At 39.9% G+C, this 20,081-nt stretch overlaps 1 protein-coding gene across 2 annotated transcripts in view; it reads right to left on the reverse strand.

Annotated features, from left to right (window-relative positions):
- LOC126190902 (exportin-6-B) overlaps positions 1 to 20,081 on the reverse strand; it is a 348,598-nt gene that overhangs the window by 261,851 nt on the left and 66,666 nt on the right. For both annotated transcript variants that reach the window (XM_049931537.1, XM_049931530.1), the window contains exon 4: positions 10,415 to 10,574. In XM_049931537.1, coding sequence (XP_049787494.1) covers positions 10,415 to 10,574 — 160 coding nt within the window. The remainder of the gene's footprint in view (positions 1 to 10,414; positions 10,575 to 20,081) is intronic.

A 20,081-nucleotide genomic window follows, 5' to 3' on the forward strand; every position in this document is an offset into this window, starting at 1 on the left:
GTATTCAGATTTCCGGAATACACAGGGGGTCTCTGCTCCTTCATATTCAGCTGTTGCCAAGTGGAAGAACGAATTTAAATTTGGTCGGGAGAGCTTAGATGATGATCCATGAAGTGGTCGCCCAAGATGTGCCACTGCTTCAGAAATCATTGGAAAAGTGCACAAAATGGTCATGGAGGATAGTCATCTCTGACTGAAAGTGAATGAAATTGCTTACACTGTAAGGTGGCTATAATTTATCACCTTACAAGCACTCGTCTACATACTTTGATGCTAGTTACAACCAGAATTAGGTATCGTTTGATAGGTTATACATCATATATATGTTGCTTTTGTGGTCTTCAGTCCAGAGACTGGTTTGATGCAACTCTCCGTGCTACTCTATCCTGTGCAAGCTTCTTCATCTCCCAGTACCTACTGCAACCTACATCCTTCTGAATCTGTTTAGTGTATTCATCTCTTGGTCTCCCCCTATGATTTTTACCCTCCACACTGCCCTCCAATACCAAATTGGTGATCCCTTGATGCCTCAGAATATGCCCTACCAACCAATCCCTTCTTCTAGTCAAGTTGTGCCACAAATTTCTCTTCTCTCCAATTCTATTCCATACCTCCTCATTAGTTGTGTGTTCTACCCATCTAATCTTCAACATTCTTCTGTAGCACCACATTTCAAAAGCTTCTATTCTCATCTGGTCTAAACTATTTATCATCCATGTTTCACTTCCATACATGGCTACACTCCATACAAATACTTTCAAAAACAACTTCCTGACACGTAAATCTATACTCGATGTTAACAAATTTATCTTCTTCATAAACACTTTCCTTGCCATTGCCAGTCTACATTTTATATCCTCTCTACTTCGACCATCATCAGTTATTTTGCTCCCAAAATAGCAAAACACATTTACTACTTTAAGCGTCTCATATCCTTATCTAATTCCCACAGCATCGCCCGAGTTAATTCGACTATGTTCCATTATCCTTGTTTTGCTTTTGTTGATGTTCATCTTATATCCTCCTTTCAAGACACTGTCCATCCCGTTCCACTGCTCTTCCAGGTCCTTTGCTGTCTCCGAATTAGAATGTCATCGGCGAAAATCAAAGTTTTTATTTCTTCTCCATGGATTTTAATTCCTACTCCAAATTTTTCTTTTGTTTCCTTTACTGCTTGCTCAATACACAGATTGAATAACATTGGGGATAGGTTACAACTTTGTCTCACTCCCTTCCTAACCACTGCTTCCCTTTCATGCCCCTTGACTCTTATAACTGCCTTCTGGTTTCTGTACAAATTGTAAATAGCCTTTTGCTCCCCGTATTTTACCCCTGCCACCTTCAGAATTTGAAATAGAGTATTCCAGTCAACATTGTCAAAAGCTTTCTCTAAGTCTACAAACGCTAGAAACATAGGTTTGCCTTTCCTTAATTTATTTTCTAAGATAAGTCATACGGTCAGTATTGCCTCACATGTTCCAACATTTCTACGGAATACAAACTGATCCTCTCAAGGTCTGATTCTACCAGTTTTTCCATTCGTCTGTAAAGAATTCGTGTTAGTATTTTGCAGCCGTGGCTTATTAAACTGGTTGTTCGGTAATTTTCACATCTGTCAACACCTGCTTTCTTTGGGATTGGAATTATTATATTCTTCTTGAAGTCTGGGCGTATTTCGCCTGCCTCATACATCTTGCTCACTAGATGGTAGAGTTTTGTTAGGCCTGGCTCTCCCAAGGCTGTCAGTAGTTCTAATGGAATGTTGTCTACTCCCGGGGCCTTGTTTCGACTCAGGTCTTTCAGTGTTCTGTCAAACTCTTCACGCATTATCAAATCTCCCATTTCACCTTCATCCACATCCTCTTCCATTTCCATAATATTGTCCTCAAGAACATCGCCCCTGTATACACCCTCTGTATACTCCTTCCACCTTTCTGCTTTCCCTTCTTTGCTTAGAACTGGGTTTCCATCTGAGCTCTTGATACTCATACAAGTGGTTCTCTTTTCTCCAAAGGTCTCTTTAATTTTCCTGTAGGCATATCTATCTTGCCCCTAGTGATCTGCACCTCTACATCCTTACATTTGTCCTCTAGCCATCCCTGCTTAGCCATTTTCCACTTCCTGTCGATCTCATTTTTGAGACGTTTGTATTCCTTTTTGCCTGCTTCATTTACTGCATTTTTATATTTTCTCCTTTCATCAATTAAATTCAGTATCTCTTCTGTTACCCAAGGATTTCTATTAGCCCTCGTCTTCTTACCTACGTGATCCTCTGCTGTCTTTACTAATTCATCTCTCAAAGCTACCCATTCTTCTTCTACTGTATTTCTTTCCCCCATTCTTATCAATCGTTCCCTAATTCTGTCCCTGAAACTCTGTGCAACCTCTGGTTCCTTCAGTTTATCCAGGTCCCATCTCCTCAAATTCCCACCTTTTTGCAGTTTCTTTAGTTTTAATCTACAGCTCATAACCAATAGATTGTGGTCAGAGTCCACATCTGCCCCTGGAAATGTCTTACAATTTAAAACCTGGTTCCTAAATCTCTGTCTTACCATTATATAATCTATCTGAAACCTGTCAGAAACTCCAGGCTTCTTCCATGTATACAACCTTCTTTTATGATACTTGAACCAAGTGTTAGCTATGGTTAAGTTATGCTCTGCGCAAAATTCATTCCTTAGTCCCATTCCATATTCACCTACTAAGTTTCCTTCTCTTCCTTTTCCTACTACCGAGTTCCAGTCACCCATGACTATTAAATTTTCATCTCCCTTCACTATCTGAATAATTCCTTTTATCTCATCATACATTTCATTAATCTCTTCATCATCTGCTAGTTGGCTTATAAACTTGTACTACTGTGGTAGGTGTGGGCTTCGTATCTATCTTGGCCACAGTAATGCGTTCACTATGCTGTTTGTAGTAGCTTACCAGCATTCTTATTTTCCTATTCATTATTAAACCTACTCCAGCATTACCCCTATTTGATTTTGTATTTGTAACCCTGTATTCACCTGACCAGAAGTCTTGTTCCTCCTGCCACTGAACTTCACTAATTCCCACTATATCTAAGTGTAACCTATTCATTACCGTTTTTAAATTTTCTAACCTACCTGCCCAGTTAACGGATCTGACATTCCACGCTCCGATCCGTAGAATGCCAGTTTTCTTTCTTCTGATAATAACATCTTCCTGAGTAGCCATCGCCAGGAGATTCGAATGGGGGACTATTTTACCTCCGGAATATTTTACCCAAGAGGACGCCATCATCATTTACTCGTACAGCAAAGCTGTATGCCCTCGGGAAAAATTACGGCTGTAGTTTCCCCTTGCTTTCAGCCGTTTGCAGTACCAGCACAGCAAGGCCGTTTTGGTTAGTGTTACAAGGCCAGATCAGTCAATCATCCAGACTGTTGCCCTTGCAACTACTGAAAAGGCTGCTGCCCCTCTTCAGGAACCACACATTTGTCTGGCCTCTCAACAGATACCCTTCCATTGTAGTTGCACCTACGGTATGCCTATCTGTATCGCTGAGGCATGCAAGCCTCCCCACCAATGGCAACGTCCATGGTTCATGGGGGATCATATATTCATATATATTTGCAGGTCGATAGACACACAAACAAACACAAACATACACACAAAATTCTAGCTATTGCAACCAACAGCTGCTTCATCAGGAAAGAGGGAAGGAGAGGGAAAGACGAAAGGATGTGGGCTTTAAGGGAGAGGGTAAGGAGTCATTCCAATCCTGGGAGTGGAAAGACTTACTTTAGGGGGAAAAAAGAACAGGTATACACTCGCACACACACACGTATCCATCCGCACATACACAGACGCAAGCAGAATTTTTTTTTTTTTTTTTTTTTTTTTTTCCAGGAAGCCTGACATTGTCACATACACCTCGTAAATAATTGTTAACACTTATTGCATGAAAGGTGACGGAGTGTCTTTAATATCAAAACTGTGTTGAATGATTGCCTATACTAGTAAAGGTTGGAATGGCAGGCGTAACTCAAGCTGTGGGTGGAAAAGCCCGCACAGGTGTGTTGGTCCTGCTTCACACAAGAAGTGCCAAGATGGACGGTCTGGGCACCTGAGCATGAAAACCCAATACAGCGGCGGGCGGGCGGTCTTGTAGCAGGGGCCAGAAGGTTAACCAGATAATACTTCGGAAACTATGAAAATCCTGGATGCAGCAGAGAGGAATGAGGAAGCGTTACCTCGGAAATCTCAGGCTGGGTTATTTCCGAGGATTTTTACTCTGAGAAGCGTACAGTTGTATGACCTCAAAAGACTAAAATATGGTTGGTCGGAGTTCAGAAGAATCTGTAGAGAGGGAGAATATTCCGTGGTTTCGAGAATATGACTCGCCTTCTGAGTTACGAGGGAGGGGAGCCGAGCTTTGCTGGGAAGCCAGCGGTGGAAAGAAGAAGTCTTCCATTTTGAGCGCCCAGGTTTGATGGTCACTCAGTATCAGCTTTTGTTGGTACAGACAGACTTACTGTCTTTGCTCTCAAGAGATTTTATAGTTAGAATGGTTAGACACTGTACTGTTGCAAACTTGTACAATTCTGGACTTCACTTCTGGGTAGGGAGTCGTCGTTGAGCACGCAGTGTTCAATGATTGAGAGCACTACTTCTGTCTATGCTCACATTGAGACGTTATCTGAATTCTGTCCTTGTGGCTGGGAGTTCGCGTTTCAGAGAGGAGAAGACAGTATTAGATTATAATAGTCAGAGAACTGCCTTTTGCTGTCCCAGTGTTTGAAAGAGATTTATTTTGTCGCAGACGTGTATGAGAACCATCACTCCGACGCACCGGATGCAGTACATACGGTGATATTGCTAATTGCTTCAGCTTATTAGGGCTATAAAGCTAAACAGCTGTGATCACGTAAATTTTATTTCCACTGAGGTTGCACACCACTGTAGATGATCTTTGAAAGTAGTGTCTTCTAGTGTTTGGTACGTAGATGATGTCAGTCGTCTCGCATTATTTATATTAGATCACATAGGCATAAAAAGGGGCAGATTTGGGCAACTGATCAATCGTATTAGTTAGGAAATTCATTTGTATTGTTTTATGTCCACTGGACATCGATATATAAACATTTGTAATATAAAGGGGTTTTAATATACAATAAATGTGTAATTGGAAACAGCATTTATCATTTGGTAGTTACTAGTTCCCTTAATCATTATTTATGTTTATGTTGTAATTTACATGTTAAAGGGCAAGAAGGAGATAATCACCATTAAAAAATCCTACGATCTGCTTCATGGGGTAGTCAAACAGGGCCAAATCTTCATTTCTGCGTTAAGTATTTCTGTTGCACTCATTCATTTTATATCCGCCTGGAATAGCCTCTTGGAACACTTGCCAGATGCCATCTGACAGGGTATATCACACTTTAACTGAAGAATTAGAAACGAAAAAATTATCGCAAGATGGGTGCTGCAACTATTGACACTCGACAAAAAACACATGAGAATGGACATATTGGAACAATGTTTGGCCCGTTTTGGGAGAAACGAACAAGATTTTTTGTACTGGTTTGTGACCCCAGATGAAACTTGGGTGCACTACTATACCCCAGAGACAAAACAACAGTCAAAGCAGTGGAAACATGCTGAGTCTCCGCCACCAAAGAAAGCAAAGACAATTCCTTTGGCAGGAAAGGTCAAGGCATCAGTATTCTGGGGTGCGAAGGGGATTCTGTTTGTAGATTCTCTCTCCACTGGAGAATACTATGCTAACCTCCTGGACAAATTGCGACAGAAGATACCCGAAACAATGCCAGGTTTAGCAAAGAAGAAAGTCATCTTCCATCAAGACAATGCCCTCCCGTACACATGTGCCGTCGCCATGGCAATTTACTTGAACTAAGGTGTGAATTATTGCCGCACCCACCTTATTCACCTGATATGGCTCCATCAGACTTCCATCTCTTCCCAAAACTGAAAATTTTTCTTGGTGGATGAAGATTCACTTCAAACGAAGAATTGATAGCCGGAGTTGACAACTATTTGGCAGATTGGAGGAAAATCGCTTTCCAGATAGGATCAAGGTACTGGAATATCGCTGCACCAAGTGCATTAATCCACAAGGAGACTACATCTATATATATGAAAGAAAGTCGTGTTAGTTGCACTATTTGTAACTCAAGAACGGCTGGACCGATTTGGCTGAAAATTGGTGGAGAGATAGCTTAGAGCCAGGAGACGGACACAGGATACTTTTTATCCCGTTCGACTGCTATAAAATGTGGTATAACAAAAATGCATCTGGCATGGAATAACAAAACGCAAATGTCAGCTAAACGTCACTATAAAATGTGGTATAACAAAAACGCATATGACACGGAATAACAAAATGCAAATGACAGCTAAACGTCTATGGTTAAGTATCAGTATATATCATCAATTAAAAATTTAAAGAAATAATTTGTATTTTCTTTGAATCACCACTAACAATGCCACGACCAAGACGATCGAATATTTCTCGACAAAGCTGTAATGCAAGTAGAATACAAAACATTGCAAATGAAAGGACCGAAGAAAAACAACAAATTGCCTGTGAAGAGTGCCGCGTTAGTATGGCTCGACTTTATGCTTCTCAATCACAAGAGCGAAGTGAGGCAGCCCGTGAAACGGCTCGGTTGGCAATGCGAAATTGTCGAACGAACAACAGAGATCAACATCTAGATTGTGCGAGATCCAACATTGTGGTTGCAGTTGCTTCTTCTGGAATAGCAGCCACATTGTTAGAAGGATGCCGTACAGCTCATTCAGCATTAAAATTATCATTAAATCTTCAAGCTATTGAAGAACCAACATGTAATATTACAAAAAACTCAGCAATGGCGAAAGTTTTATCAGCATCCAAGATCATCATCTGGGAAGAATGCACAAAGGCGCCTAAACGTGCATTAGAGGCACTTAACCGAACATTGAAAGAGCTATGCAATGACTCGAGACGTTTTGGAGGAGCAATGATTTTACTGTCTGGCGATTTCCGCCAAACACTGCCAGTACTTCCAAGATCAACGAATGCAGAAGAAATAAATGCTTGCCTCAAATCATCGAATCTATGGCGCTATGTGAAGAAACTTCAGCTGACAACAAACATGAGAGTTGCATTGCTTAATGCTACATCTGCTGAAGATTTCTCGGAGCAATTGCTAACTATCGGTAATGGTCGAGTACCTGTCAAAGAATCGAGCGGATTGATTTCATTTCCTCATAATTTCTGTAACTTTGTCTCAACGGAAGACGAACTTATGAACAAAGTATTGCCAAACATCATTACTAACTACAACAGTAATGAATGGTTGAGTGAGTGAGCAATTTTAGAGGCTATATATAGATGACCGAAACTACATAATTCAGAATAGGTCATTGGTAAAATGCATTCATACAAATCTATTGACTGTGTAACAAATGAGGATGAAGCCACCAACTATCCAACTGAATTTTTAAGCTCCTTGGATGTACCTGGCTTACCACCACACAATTTACGCTTCGAAACATAGACCACCCAAAACTGTGCAAAGGTATGCGTTTGGTGGTAAGTAAATTGATGAACAAAGTTATCTGCGTGACGATATTCAAAGGAATATTCGAAGGTGAGGAAGTTCTCATTCCGAGGATCCTGATGATCCCAACCGATATGCCATTTAAGTTTAAAAGACTTCAATTTCCGATCCGTCTTGCATTCGCCATGACCATTAACAAATCACAAGGCCAATCCTCGAAAGTTTGTGGTTGAAATCTGGAATATCCATGTTTTTCACATGGTCAATTATATGTGGCATGTTCACGGGTTGGAAGATCATCTGTGTTGTCTGTTGTTGCACCTGATAATAAAACAAAAAATGTTGTGTATCACAAGGTACTTAACTGAAGAGTGGAAGCTATGCACAAAAAAAACATAAAGAATCATTAAAATACTTAATCTTTTTATTTGTATTTACTAATAAAAAATTGAACTTAACATCCAAAATCTGATTATTTATTGGCTTTAAGGCAGAACAGAATTTGCCAGGTCAGCTTGTTGAAAAATAAAGAAAAGTTTGAGAGATGTAAGTATTTTTTTATTATCTGTTTGAGAACTTTTCAAACTACTTTTGTATCCTATTTACCTGTAACCCCCCTGGCCTCAGCCTTCTTTAGTCTTTGTCTTTACCATCTAGCCCCTTCCCTGATCCCATTCCAACAATACGCATTCCCCTGTTCCGCCACCACCAACGCACACATGGTCTTCTTACCTCTCTCGTATTCTGCTCCCCCCCCCCCCCCCCTCCTCCCCATGTCTAACCTCCTGACTGCACCTAGCTCCCTGCCCTCTCTCCACATTGTCCCTGTGTGCACCCACAAGCAACAATTTATGTCCTCTACCCCTATCTGCTAACCCTTATCCTCCCCGCCCTAACCTCCTCTTTACCACCATCTGGTTGTCTCTCCCATCCTGCACAGCTGTTCGCAGTGTGGCTTCAGAAAGCTCTTTTTCTGACAGTCTTTTTGCTGTGCCTACCTGTATCTTGGCATCTCCGCTACATGATGAGCAGCAACTACCCTTTTCATAATCCTGTTAAGAAAATAGATACTGTCCCCTCTTCCAAGACGTTTTCAGAACACCTATCCTCATTTAGTACTATTGAAACCTTTGTTGACTTCAGCATACTTTCGTGATTCATATGTACAAGGTTGTGATGCCATAGAAACTCACTATCTTTTGTATCGCAGCACTGTTCCATTTCACTTATATTCAAGCAACAGATACCATTCTTAGGTGATGCCTTGCAATTAGTTCACCTTCTGCATCACAGAAGAATCCACCTGGTCTCCCCCCCCTCCAAATTCATGGCTGAGTTTAGGATAAGAATGATGTCAAACGATAGGTCAGATCAACACTTCCAGAAGGCTTTGCCATTAAGCCATCACCTCCCATGCTGACAATTTAGCTATTATATGGCCTGGTATTATGAATCCCCCGTCCACACTTAGTGATGCTAGTCAGGGCACTACATTCTACATAACACATTTCCCTTTCATGAGTCTGTTTAGAATCCGTTGAAAGAAAGACTTTCTTGTGTTCTGACTGTTTTCTAGTTACATTGGCTTAGTCATTATTTTTTGATGAGCTTCCTCCTTTTTCGTCCACGCTAGGCAAAATTTAGCAATATGATTGAGTTTGTTGCACTTGATGGCTTTGTTTATTTAGATGTAATGCTGATTCTTCATTTCTATTTGCATCTTCAGATCTGACATCTTCTATTAGCTTTATTTTAATACAGTCTCCAGTGATATGTGTCCCACAATTTCAAGTGCCATAATTATAGGTTGATTATGGTCAGGTACTCAAACTTGGAGCAAAGTTCCAATCCACTTTTCACTTACTTGATACTTCAACTCATTTAATTTAAATGTGGCCACTGCAATTATTTGCAATAGTCATATACTAACTTGGATTTATCTAATTTGGTTGTGATTAATGTTCTTAACAATTCGAAGTGTGATTCCAGAGCCTTCAAATAATTTTTCTGGGGCCCTGCAAGCTTTTGCTGCATTATTCATGTCCCTTACTTGGGAATAAGCTTTTGCTGCTTTATTCGTTTCCCTTATTTGGGAATAATTTGTCTTGTCCACAAAGAGTATAATCTCTGTGAATGAAATTTTCTGTCTCTTTTCTGGCAAGAACTGAAATTTTGTCGATCTGAAGGAGAGTGCTCTATAACAATCCACAGTTTGTCGTGGACCAAAAACGCCACTCCACGGCAAATTTCTATTTATAATAATGTCCTTGTCTGATGAAATTTTCAACTACTGGGAATCCAGACAAGGTTGTGCCATTCATTTCTAGACCTGAATGTATAATGTAAACAGCAGCCTGCATGTGCGAATGACCAACTGGTGAAACTGAAAAACTAGTAAGCACATCTCCTAACTAACTTACAAACTGACTCCAGGTTTCCACACAAAACTTCTATTTTTAACATTTATAAAGTGTTAGTTCCTGAGCTTATAATCTTTTGTTGAGTGTTTTTAGCATAATTACTCTGAAAGCTTGTGAAAGAACATATTATTTAATGAAAATCAGTATGTGCACCAACAACAAGGAGTAAACTGAAACCTGTCGATATCAGTTTACGTATCCCAACAAGACACACAGTGAAAAAGCCATTTGGTTACTGACTAAAGTGGCCTCATACATAAAAAATAATCCTCTATTCAGTGTTCATTCCCATTTGCCTCTTCAGATTTGACATCTTTTATTAGGTTCATTTTAATGGAATCTCCAGTGATGTGTGTGCCACTGTTTTCAAATTCCATAATGAAATCCATCAACAAGTGCTCCCAGCTACTCTTAACATGGTACAAGTATAAATAATTAAATGCTGAATTAACGTACTTGTGAGAATGGAGAAAACCTGGGGAATGTGTGCCAGCAACAAGCGCCGAAGCTCTTCCTTACGTGAAATGCTTAGATCTTCCCATGGGCAAACTAGTTCCTCTGATGCTGTTTGCAGAAAGACTAGACCAAGAACTGTTGTTTCTGGATTCTGGATCAGCTAACAACAGAAATTTTATTTAGTCATGCATGTTACTTGAAATTTAACAACAGGATAAGGAAAGGTTTAGCAAAAAGAAAACATAGTTATCTGGAGACATTTAGTGAAACACACACAACAATATTCACCTGGATACTTTTCACTGTGGGATAAACTTTCACAAATTTTGTGCTCTCAACTAAAACTGGAAACATTATTGACAGTGTCTGCCCTTCTTAGTCACCATCAAAATACTGTTGGCCAAAAAGTTTTTGTATGTACGAAAAAATGATAATTATTGGGACTACGATATGTGCTATACAACATATGTGCCATTGCACAACTCCTTTAGAAAATGTGTGATATGCTGAGTCACATTTTGAAACCATTTTGCAGATCAACACTATATTTCAACTAAGTATCCTGAACCTCTTGTTCCGAACAGCCAGGCACTATCTACTCTGAAATAGCTTGCTTGTATTTCGTGTTACACAGATACTAATTATAATGTCAAAGCATCTTTTTGAGTTTGATTTCCTTGATAAAGTTAGCAACCCACATTCCAGTGCCTGCAACAATCCTGTCTAAGAACTAATTATAATTATTATGACACCACTACATAAAGCCCATTGCTGCTACCATGCATTCAGTATTGTATCCAAGTGTCAAGCTTCTTGACAGTTGATTTAAATACAGTTTCCATAAGAATAGTGCATTGTTACTATTTTGTGCAAAAAGGATTATGATTTCTGCTGGAAATGATTGCCAAGTTACATAATCACAGAGCAATAGCTTTCCACATACACTATTGCACTTCCTCCACAAGCTCATCACTGTCGAGTCCATTGTGCTCCTCATAATGGACATTGTGATGTCCAAAAAACTGTGTGCAACAAACGCACATCGTCTACTCATATCTTACATCTACACAAGATGGAGATGGAATTAATTTTGGGTGGCACTATGTCCTGTAAATTCTCACATGCATAATCTTTCAGCTGATCAAAGGATGAATTAGTCTGTACAATTGGAAGGGTCCTACTGTTGCAGTGAAAAGGATATCATTAATGTACACACCTTTCACAATGTATTGCCTGCCAGCTTTTTGCAATGTGTGAAATTTACCTTTTTGATAGCTGTGACAAAGATTTAAAACTACTAAAAAATGTAATATAGTCAGTAGAAAGTAGTGTTATATATTTCTAAGGTTGGGCACCAACTGGAGCGACGTAGCAATTGTGGGGCACAAGGCGTGCATCCAGCTTGTAACTTCAGATGGAACACACACAGTCTAACACTGCAGCATTTACTGGACTGATGCAATGTAACTGACTTGTATGGCATGCTCTGGCACTGCCAGATGAATGCGGCATGCTCAACTTTTTTCCATGTGTCACATCTGTGTTACTTGCAGTTTACGAATGTTTCTGCTTTGGTTGTGCAATTGTGTCTGTACCAAAGACAATGAGAAACAACCCAGAGTTCAATATTAAATGTGTTTGTCTGGGGAAAAATATCCCTGTATTTACAATCACAGCAGTTATTAACACAGTTAACATATATGATCAAAATAAAGTGTGGGAGAGGATTGCTAGTGAAATATGAAAGAAATACAACAATTGGAATTCATTTAATTTGTTTGTGGGAGAGAATGGATATAAAAACTAAAGTTTTGCATAAGGAGGTTTTCTATAAATCACATCTGCAAATATTTTTAATGATTTGCTGGATCTAACATAATGACAGATTCTTTTGGTATGTTGATAGATACGTGCTTTGTTCTGCAAAGAGAATGCTACCCCTTGGGCTAAAAAAAGTACAGAATGGATTACTCAGTTCCATAGCATTGTTTGTAGATCACTGCTGGTTTTCTGGCTTTTGATTGTGAGTTCTCAATAAGGTGGTCCACACTAGGCTACACAAATGCTTAGAATATACACCATCATGAACTCATATAAAGTTATAAAACACACAAACAGCTTGATTATCACATCAATTTTATTCATGTCACAATTTTCTGAAGTATCCAACAATAGTATCTTTGACACAAACATGACAAAAGAACAGTCAACACACCCTCCCATGCAAAATCTGTAATTAAATATGTCTTTATTAATTAACTGTCCATGAGGATATACTCTCATTATATAACAATACCAGAAAAGGAAAGTTGCTACTCATCATATAGCGCAGATGCCGAGTTGCGATAGGCACAACAAAAAGATTCACACAATTATAGCTTTCGGCCATTAGGGCCTTCATCAGCAGTAGACACACACACACACACACACACACACACACACACACACACACACACACACACACACACAACTTGCACAAACGTCTGCAGTCTCAGAGAACTGAAACCACACTGCGAGCAGCAGCACCAGTGCATGATGGGAGTGGCGACTGGGTGGGAGTCTGGGGCAGGGAGGGGGAGGGATAGTATGATGGGAGAGGCGGACAGTGAAGTGTTGCAGTTTAGATGGATGGCAGGAGAGAAGGTGTGGAGGGGGGGGAGAGGGGGCGGGGGGGGGGGGGGTAAGCAGCAGAATAGAGAGAGAAATAAAAAGACTGGGTGTGGCAGTGAAATGACAGCTGTGTAGTGCAAGAATGGGAACAGGGAGGGGGCTGGATGGGTGAGGACCCTTTCCTCGACCGACTCTCCACAGTTCCTGCCCCTTTACCACATGGTGCCCTGCTCGTCACTATTGATGCCACCTCCCCGTATGCTAACATTCCTAATGTCCATGGCCTTACTGCTATAGAACACTACCTTTCCAGGCGTCCTATGGATTCCAAACCAACAACCTCCTTCCTAGTCTCCACGACCAACTATATCCTCACCCACAATTACTTCTCTTTTGAAGGCATTATCTACAAACAAATCCATGGTACGGCTATGGGCACCCGCATGGCACCATCCTATGCTAACCTATTCATGGGCCATCAGGAGGAATCCTTCCTAAAAACCCAGAATCCTAAACCCCTCACCTGGTTCAGATTTATTGATGACATCTTTGCTATCTGGATTGAAGGTGAGAACACCTTATTTACATTCCTCCAGAACCTCAACAACTTCTCCCCAATTTGCTTCACCTGATCCTACTCAAACCAACAAGCCACCTTCCTAGATGTTGACCTCCACCTAAGAGAAGGCTACATCAGTACCTCTGTCCATATCAAGCCTACTAACCACCAGCAATACCTCCACTTCGACAACTGCCACCCATTCCCTACCAAGAAGTCCCTTCTGTACAGTCTAGCCACCCGTGGTGATTGCATCTGCAGTAACAAGCAGTCCCTCCAAAATATACCGAGGGTCTCACTGAAACCTTCCCATCCTTGTACAAAAACAAATTTCCCGTGCCTTATCTTTCCAGTCTCCCACCACCTCCCAAAGTCCCACAGTCCGGCCACAGAGGAGCATTCCCCTCATAACTCAGTACCATCCAGGATTGGAGCAACTAAATTACATTCTCTGCCAGGGTTTTAATTACCTCTCGTCATGTCCTGAAATGAGAAATGTCCTGCCCACTATCCTTCCCACCCCTCCTACCGTGGTATTCCGCCATCCACCGAACCTATACAATATACTCGTTCATCTTTACACAGCCCCTGCTCCCAATCCCTTACCTCATGGCTCATAACCCTGTAATAGACCTAGTTGCAAGACCTGTCCCATACATCCTCCTGCCACCACCTACTCCAGTCCGGTCACTATCATCACATATCCCATCAAAGGCAGGGCTACCTGTGAAACCAGTCGTGAGATTTACTAGCTAAGCTGCAACCACTGTGCTGCATTCTATGTAGGCATGACAACCAACAAGCTGTCTGTCCGCATGAATGACCACTGACAAACTGTGGTCAAAAAACAAGTGGACCTCCCTGTTGCTGAACATGCTGCCAAACATGATATCGCTCATCTCAATGACTTTTGCCATATGGATCCTTCCCACCAACACCAGCTTTTCTGAATTGCACAGGTGGGAACTTTCCCTGCAATACATCCTACATTCCTGTAACCCTCCTGGCCTCAACCTTCGTTAGTCACTGTCCTCACCCATCCAGCCCCCTCCCTGTCCAGCACTACACAGCTGTCATTTCTTCACTACACCCAGTCTTTTAATTTATCTCTTTTCCGCTACTTACCCCCTCCCCCCTCCGCACCTTCTCTCCTGCCCTCCGTCTAAACTTCAACACTTCACTGTCCGCGACTCTGTCCGCGACTCCCACCATACTATCCCTCCCTCTCCCCGCCCCAGCCTCCTCCTTACCCCCACCCAGTTGCCACTCCCATCATGCACTGGTTCTGCTGCTCACAGTGTGGTTTCAGTTCTCTGAGAATGCAGACATGTGTGCAAGATGCGTGAGCATTAGTGTGAGTGCGTGTGTGTGTGTGTGTGTGTGTGTGTGTGTGTGTGTGTGTGTGTGTGAGCGCGTGCGTGCGCGTGTGTGTATGTGTGTCTACTGCTGATGAAGGCCTCAATGGCCAAAAGCTATAACTGTGTGAATCTTTTTGTTGTGCCTATCGCGACTCAGCATCTCCACTATATGGTGAGAAGTAACTTTCCTTCTCTGGTATTGTTACATTCCATCCTAGATTTTCCATCATTTAATCTCATTATATGTTTTGTGAGAGGAAAAGCTTCAAGTGCAGAAAAATAATGAAATTTGCAGTTGTCTTCTGGCAAAGATTTTTGGTTCCAGTAGCAGGTGTGCACATCCAAACAATGCTTCATTGAAACAACTTATAACATCAGCTGATAAAATTACTCTATTTGCACTCAAAAAAATAAGAAAACTATGGATTGGAATTATAAAATGTAGATTTAACAGGATCTTTAACCCTGATTCATTTTCCAGTGAAGCCAAACTGTATCTGGTAGATTCCATATTACTAGTAATAATCAGCTGCTTCCTTTCAGAATTATTAAGTTGGTATCAGCAAATTGTGAAGGTATACAATTTTTATGAAGTTAAATTCAGGATTTTTTCCCTAAAGGTTCATAGGTGAGAGGTTTTATGTACGCTTATGATCTTATACAAGATTAGTGAAAGTGTTATTTATTAACGTTCTGTTAAAGAATATGCTTAAAATAGCTCACAGGTCTGAATGTTTGCATATACTGTCATATGTTAGTACCAATATTTGTTTGTGTTGTATTATTATTTTGTTTGAGATACTCCTTAGATGGTGAGAGCAGTTAGAATTTGCCAGTAGATGCCGTTATGTCCCTAGCACATCATGGAATTTCCAACACTGCACGGCTGCTAATGGGGCTCCTCAGGACAGGAGCAATGAGTGTCTCCAAGGAAGAAGGTGTCTTAAAAAAACTAGAATCAAATGAGAAGCAGTTAATTTGTTTCAGTGTTACACAGAGGTCCACAGAAGTCATGAGCGTAAACATTCATGCAATGAACATAAACAAAGATATAATCCCGCTACACTTACTCCTAAAGCATGGAAGAATAATTAATACTTTGAGATCAACACTGCATAGAGAATATTTTTTTATGAATTTGCTACCCGGAACCTTCTCACACAGTGATCCTGGGGTGAAATATGAATCTATTGCAAAGAAGTTGGATTTACAAACTAAAGAAGAAGAAGAAGAAGAAGAAGAAATTTATAAAAAGAGTAAAATATTATTTTCACCTGGATTTTGATCCTACTGCGAGATTTCTTGGAGAATACATTATTTATGGATATGCCATTCACTATTAAAGAATATTTCACTATTTCTACATGAAACATGAGTATGTGAATTACTGGTAAGAGACTACATCATTACATATATAAAAAACTGTCATACAATACCAAGATTAGATGGGTAGATCACATAACTAATGAGGAAGTACTGAATAGGATTAGGGGGAAGAGAAGTTTGTGGCACAACTTAACTAGAAGAAGGGATCGGTTTGTAGGACATGTTCTGAGGCATCAAGGGATCACCAATTTGGTATTGGAGGGCAGCGTGGAGGGTAAAAATCGTAGAGGGAGACCAAGAGATGAATACACTAAACAGATTCAGAAGGATGTAGACTGCAGTAGGTACTGGGAGATGAAGAAGCTTGCACAGGACAGAGTAGCATGGAGAGCTGCATCAAACCAGTCTCAGGACTGAAGACCACAACAACAACAACAACAACAACAACAGTGAACACCGCCAGGCAAAGTAAGAAAGGTCCCCAACCGGGAAAGTTGGGCCGCTGGGTTGAAAGTATTATTTCGGTTGAAGAAACACTGGGCAACTTGTATGTCGGTGGTGGTGATGATGATGATGATGATAGGAGAATAAGGAAAAAACAACAGCCAGTCCACAAGCGGAGAAAATCCCCAACCTGGCTGGTAATCGAACATGGGCCCGCTGCATGGTAGGCAAACACGTTACCGCTCAGCTAAGCAGGTGAACATTTACGCCAAAGAAGAATTTATATCCAAGTGATATAAATGTTCATATACTACATCGATAATTAATCTAATATTGCATATCTCAACTGAAGACAATGTTTAAATACTTATTATTATCTCAAAGAAGACAAGAAATTATTTTTCTAGGTAACATGAGTAAACAAGCTGTGTCTGAACAATCATCAAGAAAATAAATATGCCTTTAAACATTATCCAATATTTTTGAAACCAAATATTAAATGTAATGAAGATTTTCAGCACATTGAAAGAAATTAATAAGGTTTCTCAAGCAAAATTTAACCAAGACACGTATGTTCAAAGTAATCACAGAAGATTCATATGCACTAAATCTTCACTGGGAGTAAGCTAAGTCTATGACAAGAATAGTTCAAGAACGAAATGACAACAGATTGCAGTAGCTGGGTTCCACTAAATTAACATCGGTTGACAACCTACATCTTACTGCAAGCTGTTTCTATACAACACAGCCAGGTGGTGCAGTAAGCAGTCAAATGAGCATCAACAAGCGATGGAACAACACAGACCACACACAGCAACTGCAGCCAAGGCTGTGAGACAAAAGCAGGCAACAGGCGCAGTCGGTGTCTCATGTACAACATCCCAACATGCTTTGTTAAAATCCAGAGGTTCTGTCCCTTTAGGACCGAATATACTGTGAAGTGTTTTCTTAACTGCAGTTAACTTTAACAGTTAATACAGTGAATTGATTAAGTGAATACCCAATTACAAAGCCAATTTGTCTATCAAAGTTCAATTTTGAAATAAAATGGGTTGATGGAATTTTGTTCACTAGCAAATGATATACACAGAAGAAAAATACATCATTTACTGTTAGCGATGTCTTAGTAAAGTTTCAATACCAATATTGTGTCTTTATCATTATGAGATTGACATAATGGCTTTCATATACAGATATGTACCTTTAGGAGAAATTATGCAGGTGATTTCAAACATAAAAACAGAATTAAAAGCAGAATTCAACATAAGTTTTTCAAGTACAGGGAACTATCCAACACAGATGATAAATTTGAGACTTGCCACAGCCATGGGAGTGTGCAATTGGGTGTTTGTGTGTGTGCAAATGTGTATACTATAGCTGGAAAAAAGAGATAATGCTTAAAAGCTATGAGAACTTTGTTTTCTGTTATGTGTTACTATGATCCATGCACCACTCTGTTACAAGTGAGTGGTTGCCTTTCCCTTCTTTTAAATACTGCTCCATCCAGGAATTTCCTTTCCCTTATTTTATGTACTGCTCCATCCAGGAATTTCTGTTATTTTGAAACTTGTAAATGATATAAATGAGCATTTAGATTTAGTAGAACTTACAGGGAACAGTAACTACACCTGCACTATTAGACGTTGTTATCTCATTAAGTAATGATCAAAATAAAGAGTGTTACTGCATAGTGTACAGACATTAATGCTCGTTTCAGCTTTGGTTATGTTATACGCGAAGTATGCAAACAATCCGATGATCTACATTTTGGCCATAAGAAGTGCGTGCTCCATAGGAGGCATTATTACTTTAAAAATTATGCTTAGTGCTGTGATGAGAGAAGTTTCTACAATTGTGGATAATATTTTATGTTTAACAAAAGCACAAAACTTTGGAATTTTGCGGCAATGAACCAAGACGGTCCACTTCCTCACGGTCAGGGAGAAATGAGAGACAAACACCACAAATTGTGTAGCTGACACACCAATAGAGCCTAGAATTATTACATGATGTGACACACCAATACTGACATTAAATATTACTGACAATACAGACAGAACGTGACAATTAGTATGAAAATCCTTCCAAAGTGTCCAATGTGCCATTTCACAATTTTGGGTACCGAAGTATCTCCAGAATCTTCAAAACATGGTTAGTCATGTGGATGGAGCAGAGAGGGAGGCGAGAGGGATAAACATTTGGAACTGCAATGATTTAAGAATCTATTTTTTAGAATGTTTCACAGATAACAACCACATGGGAGAATGAATGTAAATGTGAAGTGGTCCGAGTACCTTTTGTGCTCTGCTTAGGGGGCAGCTTTTATTAGATATGTGCTGTGATGGATTAAATAATCTGAAAACTCATGAGGAGTCTTAGTATTAATTACTAGTGTGGTAAAGAAACCAGTTTTCTATGCCCTTTAAGGGATGAGCACCTATGTGGTGTATATTGACAAAGTGTGAAGGAGTGGGGACTCGTGGAGAGTCTAAAAATGTGTACCGTGGTCTTAGAGCTCTGTGTCCTCTGTGCAAGGAATAATTATTTCTTTCCTTGCTGTAGAGAAGTACTAATTTATTGGTGATTGTCATGGTCTTTGTACCATTTGCAGAGAAACATTATTTTTCCCTGCTACTCATCAATGCCAGTTTGGCTGGCTGGAATTTGCTCAGAGAGGAGAATCCACCAGAAATGGTAATTCTAATAGTAGTTCAATGTCAGAGCAAACAGAACGTCCTTAAAGAGTCATTCACTATTCGAAGCAAACGTAACGATATCAATCCCTAAAAAGTTCAACTTAACGATATTGTATAAGTAACTGCTTGTGGTTATTCAACAACAAAAAAAAGGACGAAAATTTTGTGGAACAAAATTTATTATATTCTACAGATTTAATTTATTAAATGATGAACTCTGGTGAGAATTTATATGATTTCCTACTGAGTGATAATTACTGGTGCAGGTTTTGTATATGGGAGTTTGTAATAAATTTTAATGGGAGGTTAGTTTAATTTAAAGGGGGAGGCCACACTGTTGGGATCACAGATTTACTTCAAACTTTGTATGCCTTTAGTAGGCCATTCAAATAAGGTAATGTGCAAGTAGTGAGGTGCACTACTCTAGCAATTCCAAGGAAACTGCAAGAGAAGTTTCACATGTCTATTACGTAACTGATGTACCTGTGCATAGGTACATTAAAGTTGATGGTGATAAGCGTTTGAGCTTTGTAAGACTAGCGTGTGGGAGGTGATTGTTCGACTTCCACTCAAACTTTAATAATAATTCTACTTGTTTTTTGTCACTGGTGACATTATTTAGTTTATATGACATTTAGGAGATAAAATTATGAAAAAAAGTGCATTTGTATGAA

This window comes from Schistocerca cancellata, chromosome 1, assembly GCF_023864275.1.
Source record: "Schistocerca cancellata isolate TAMUIC-IGC-003103 chromosome 1, iqSchCanc2.1, whole genome shotgun sequence".
Classification (NCBI taxonomy): Eukaryota; Metazoa; Arthropoda; class Insecta; order Orthoptera; family Acrididae; genus Schistocerca; species Schistocerca cancellata.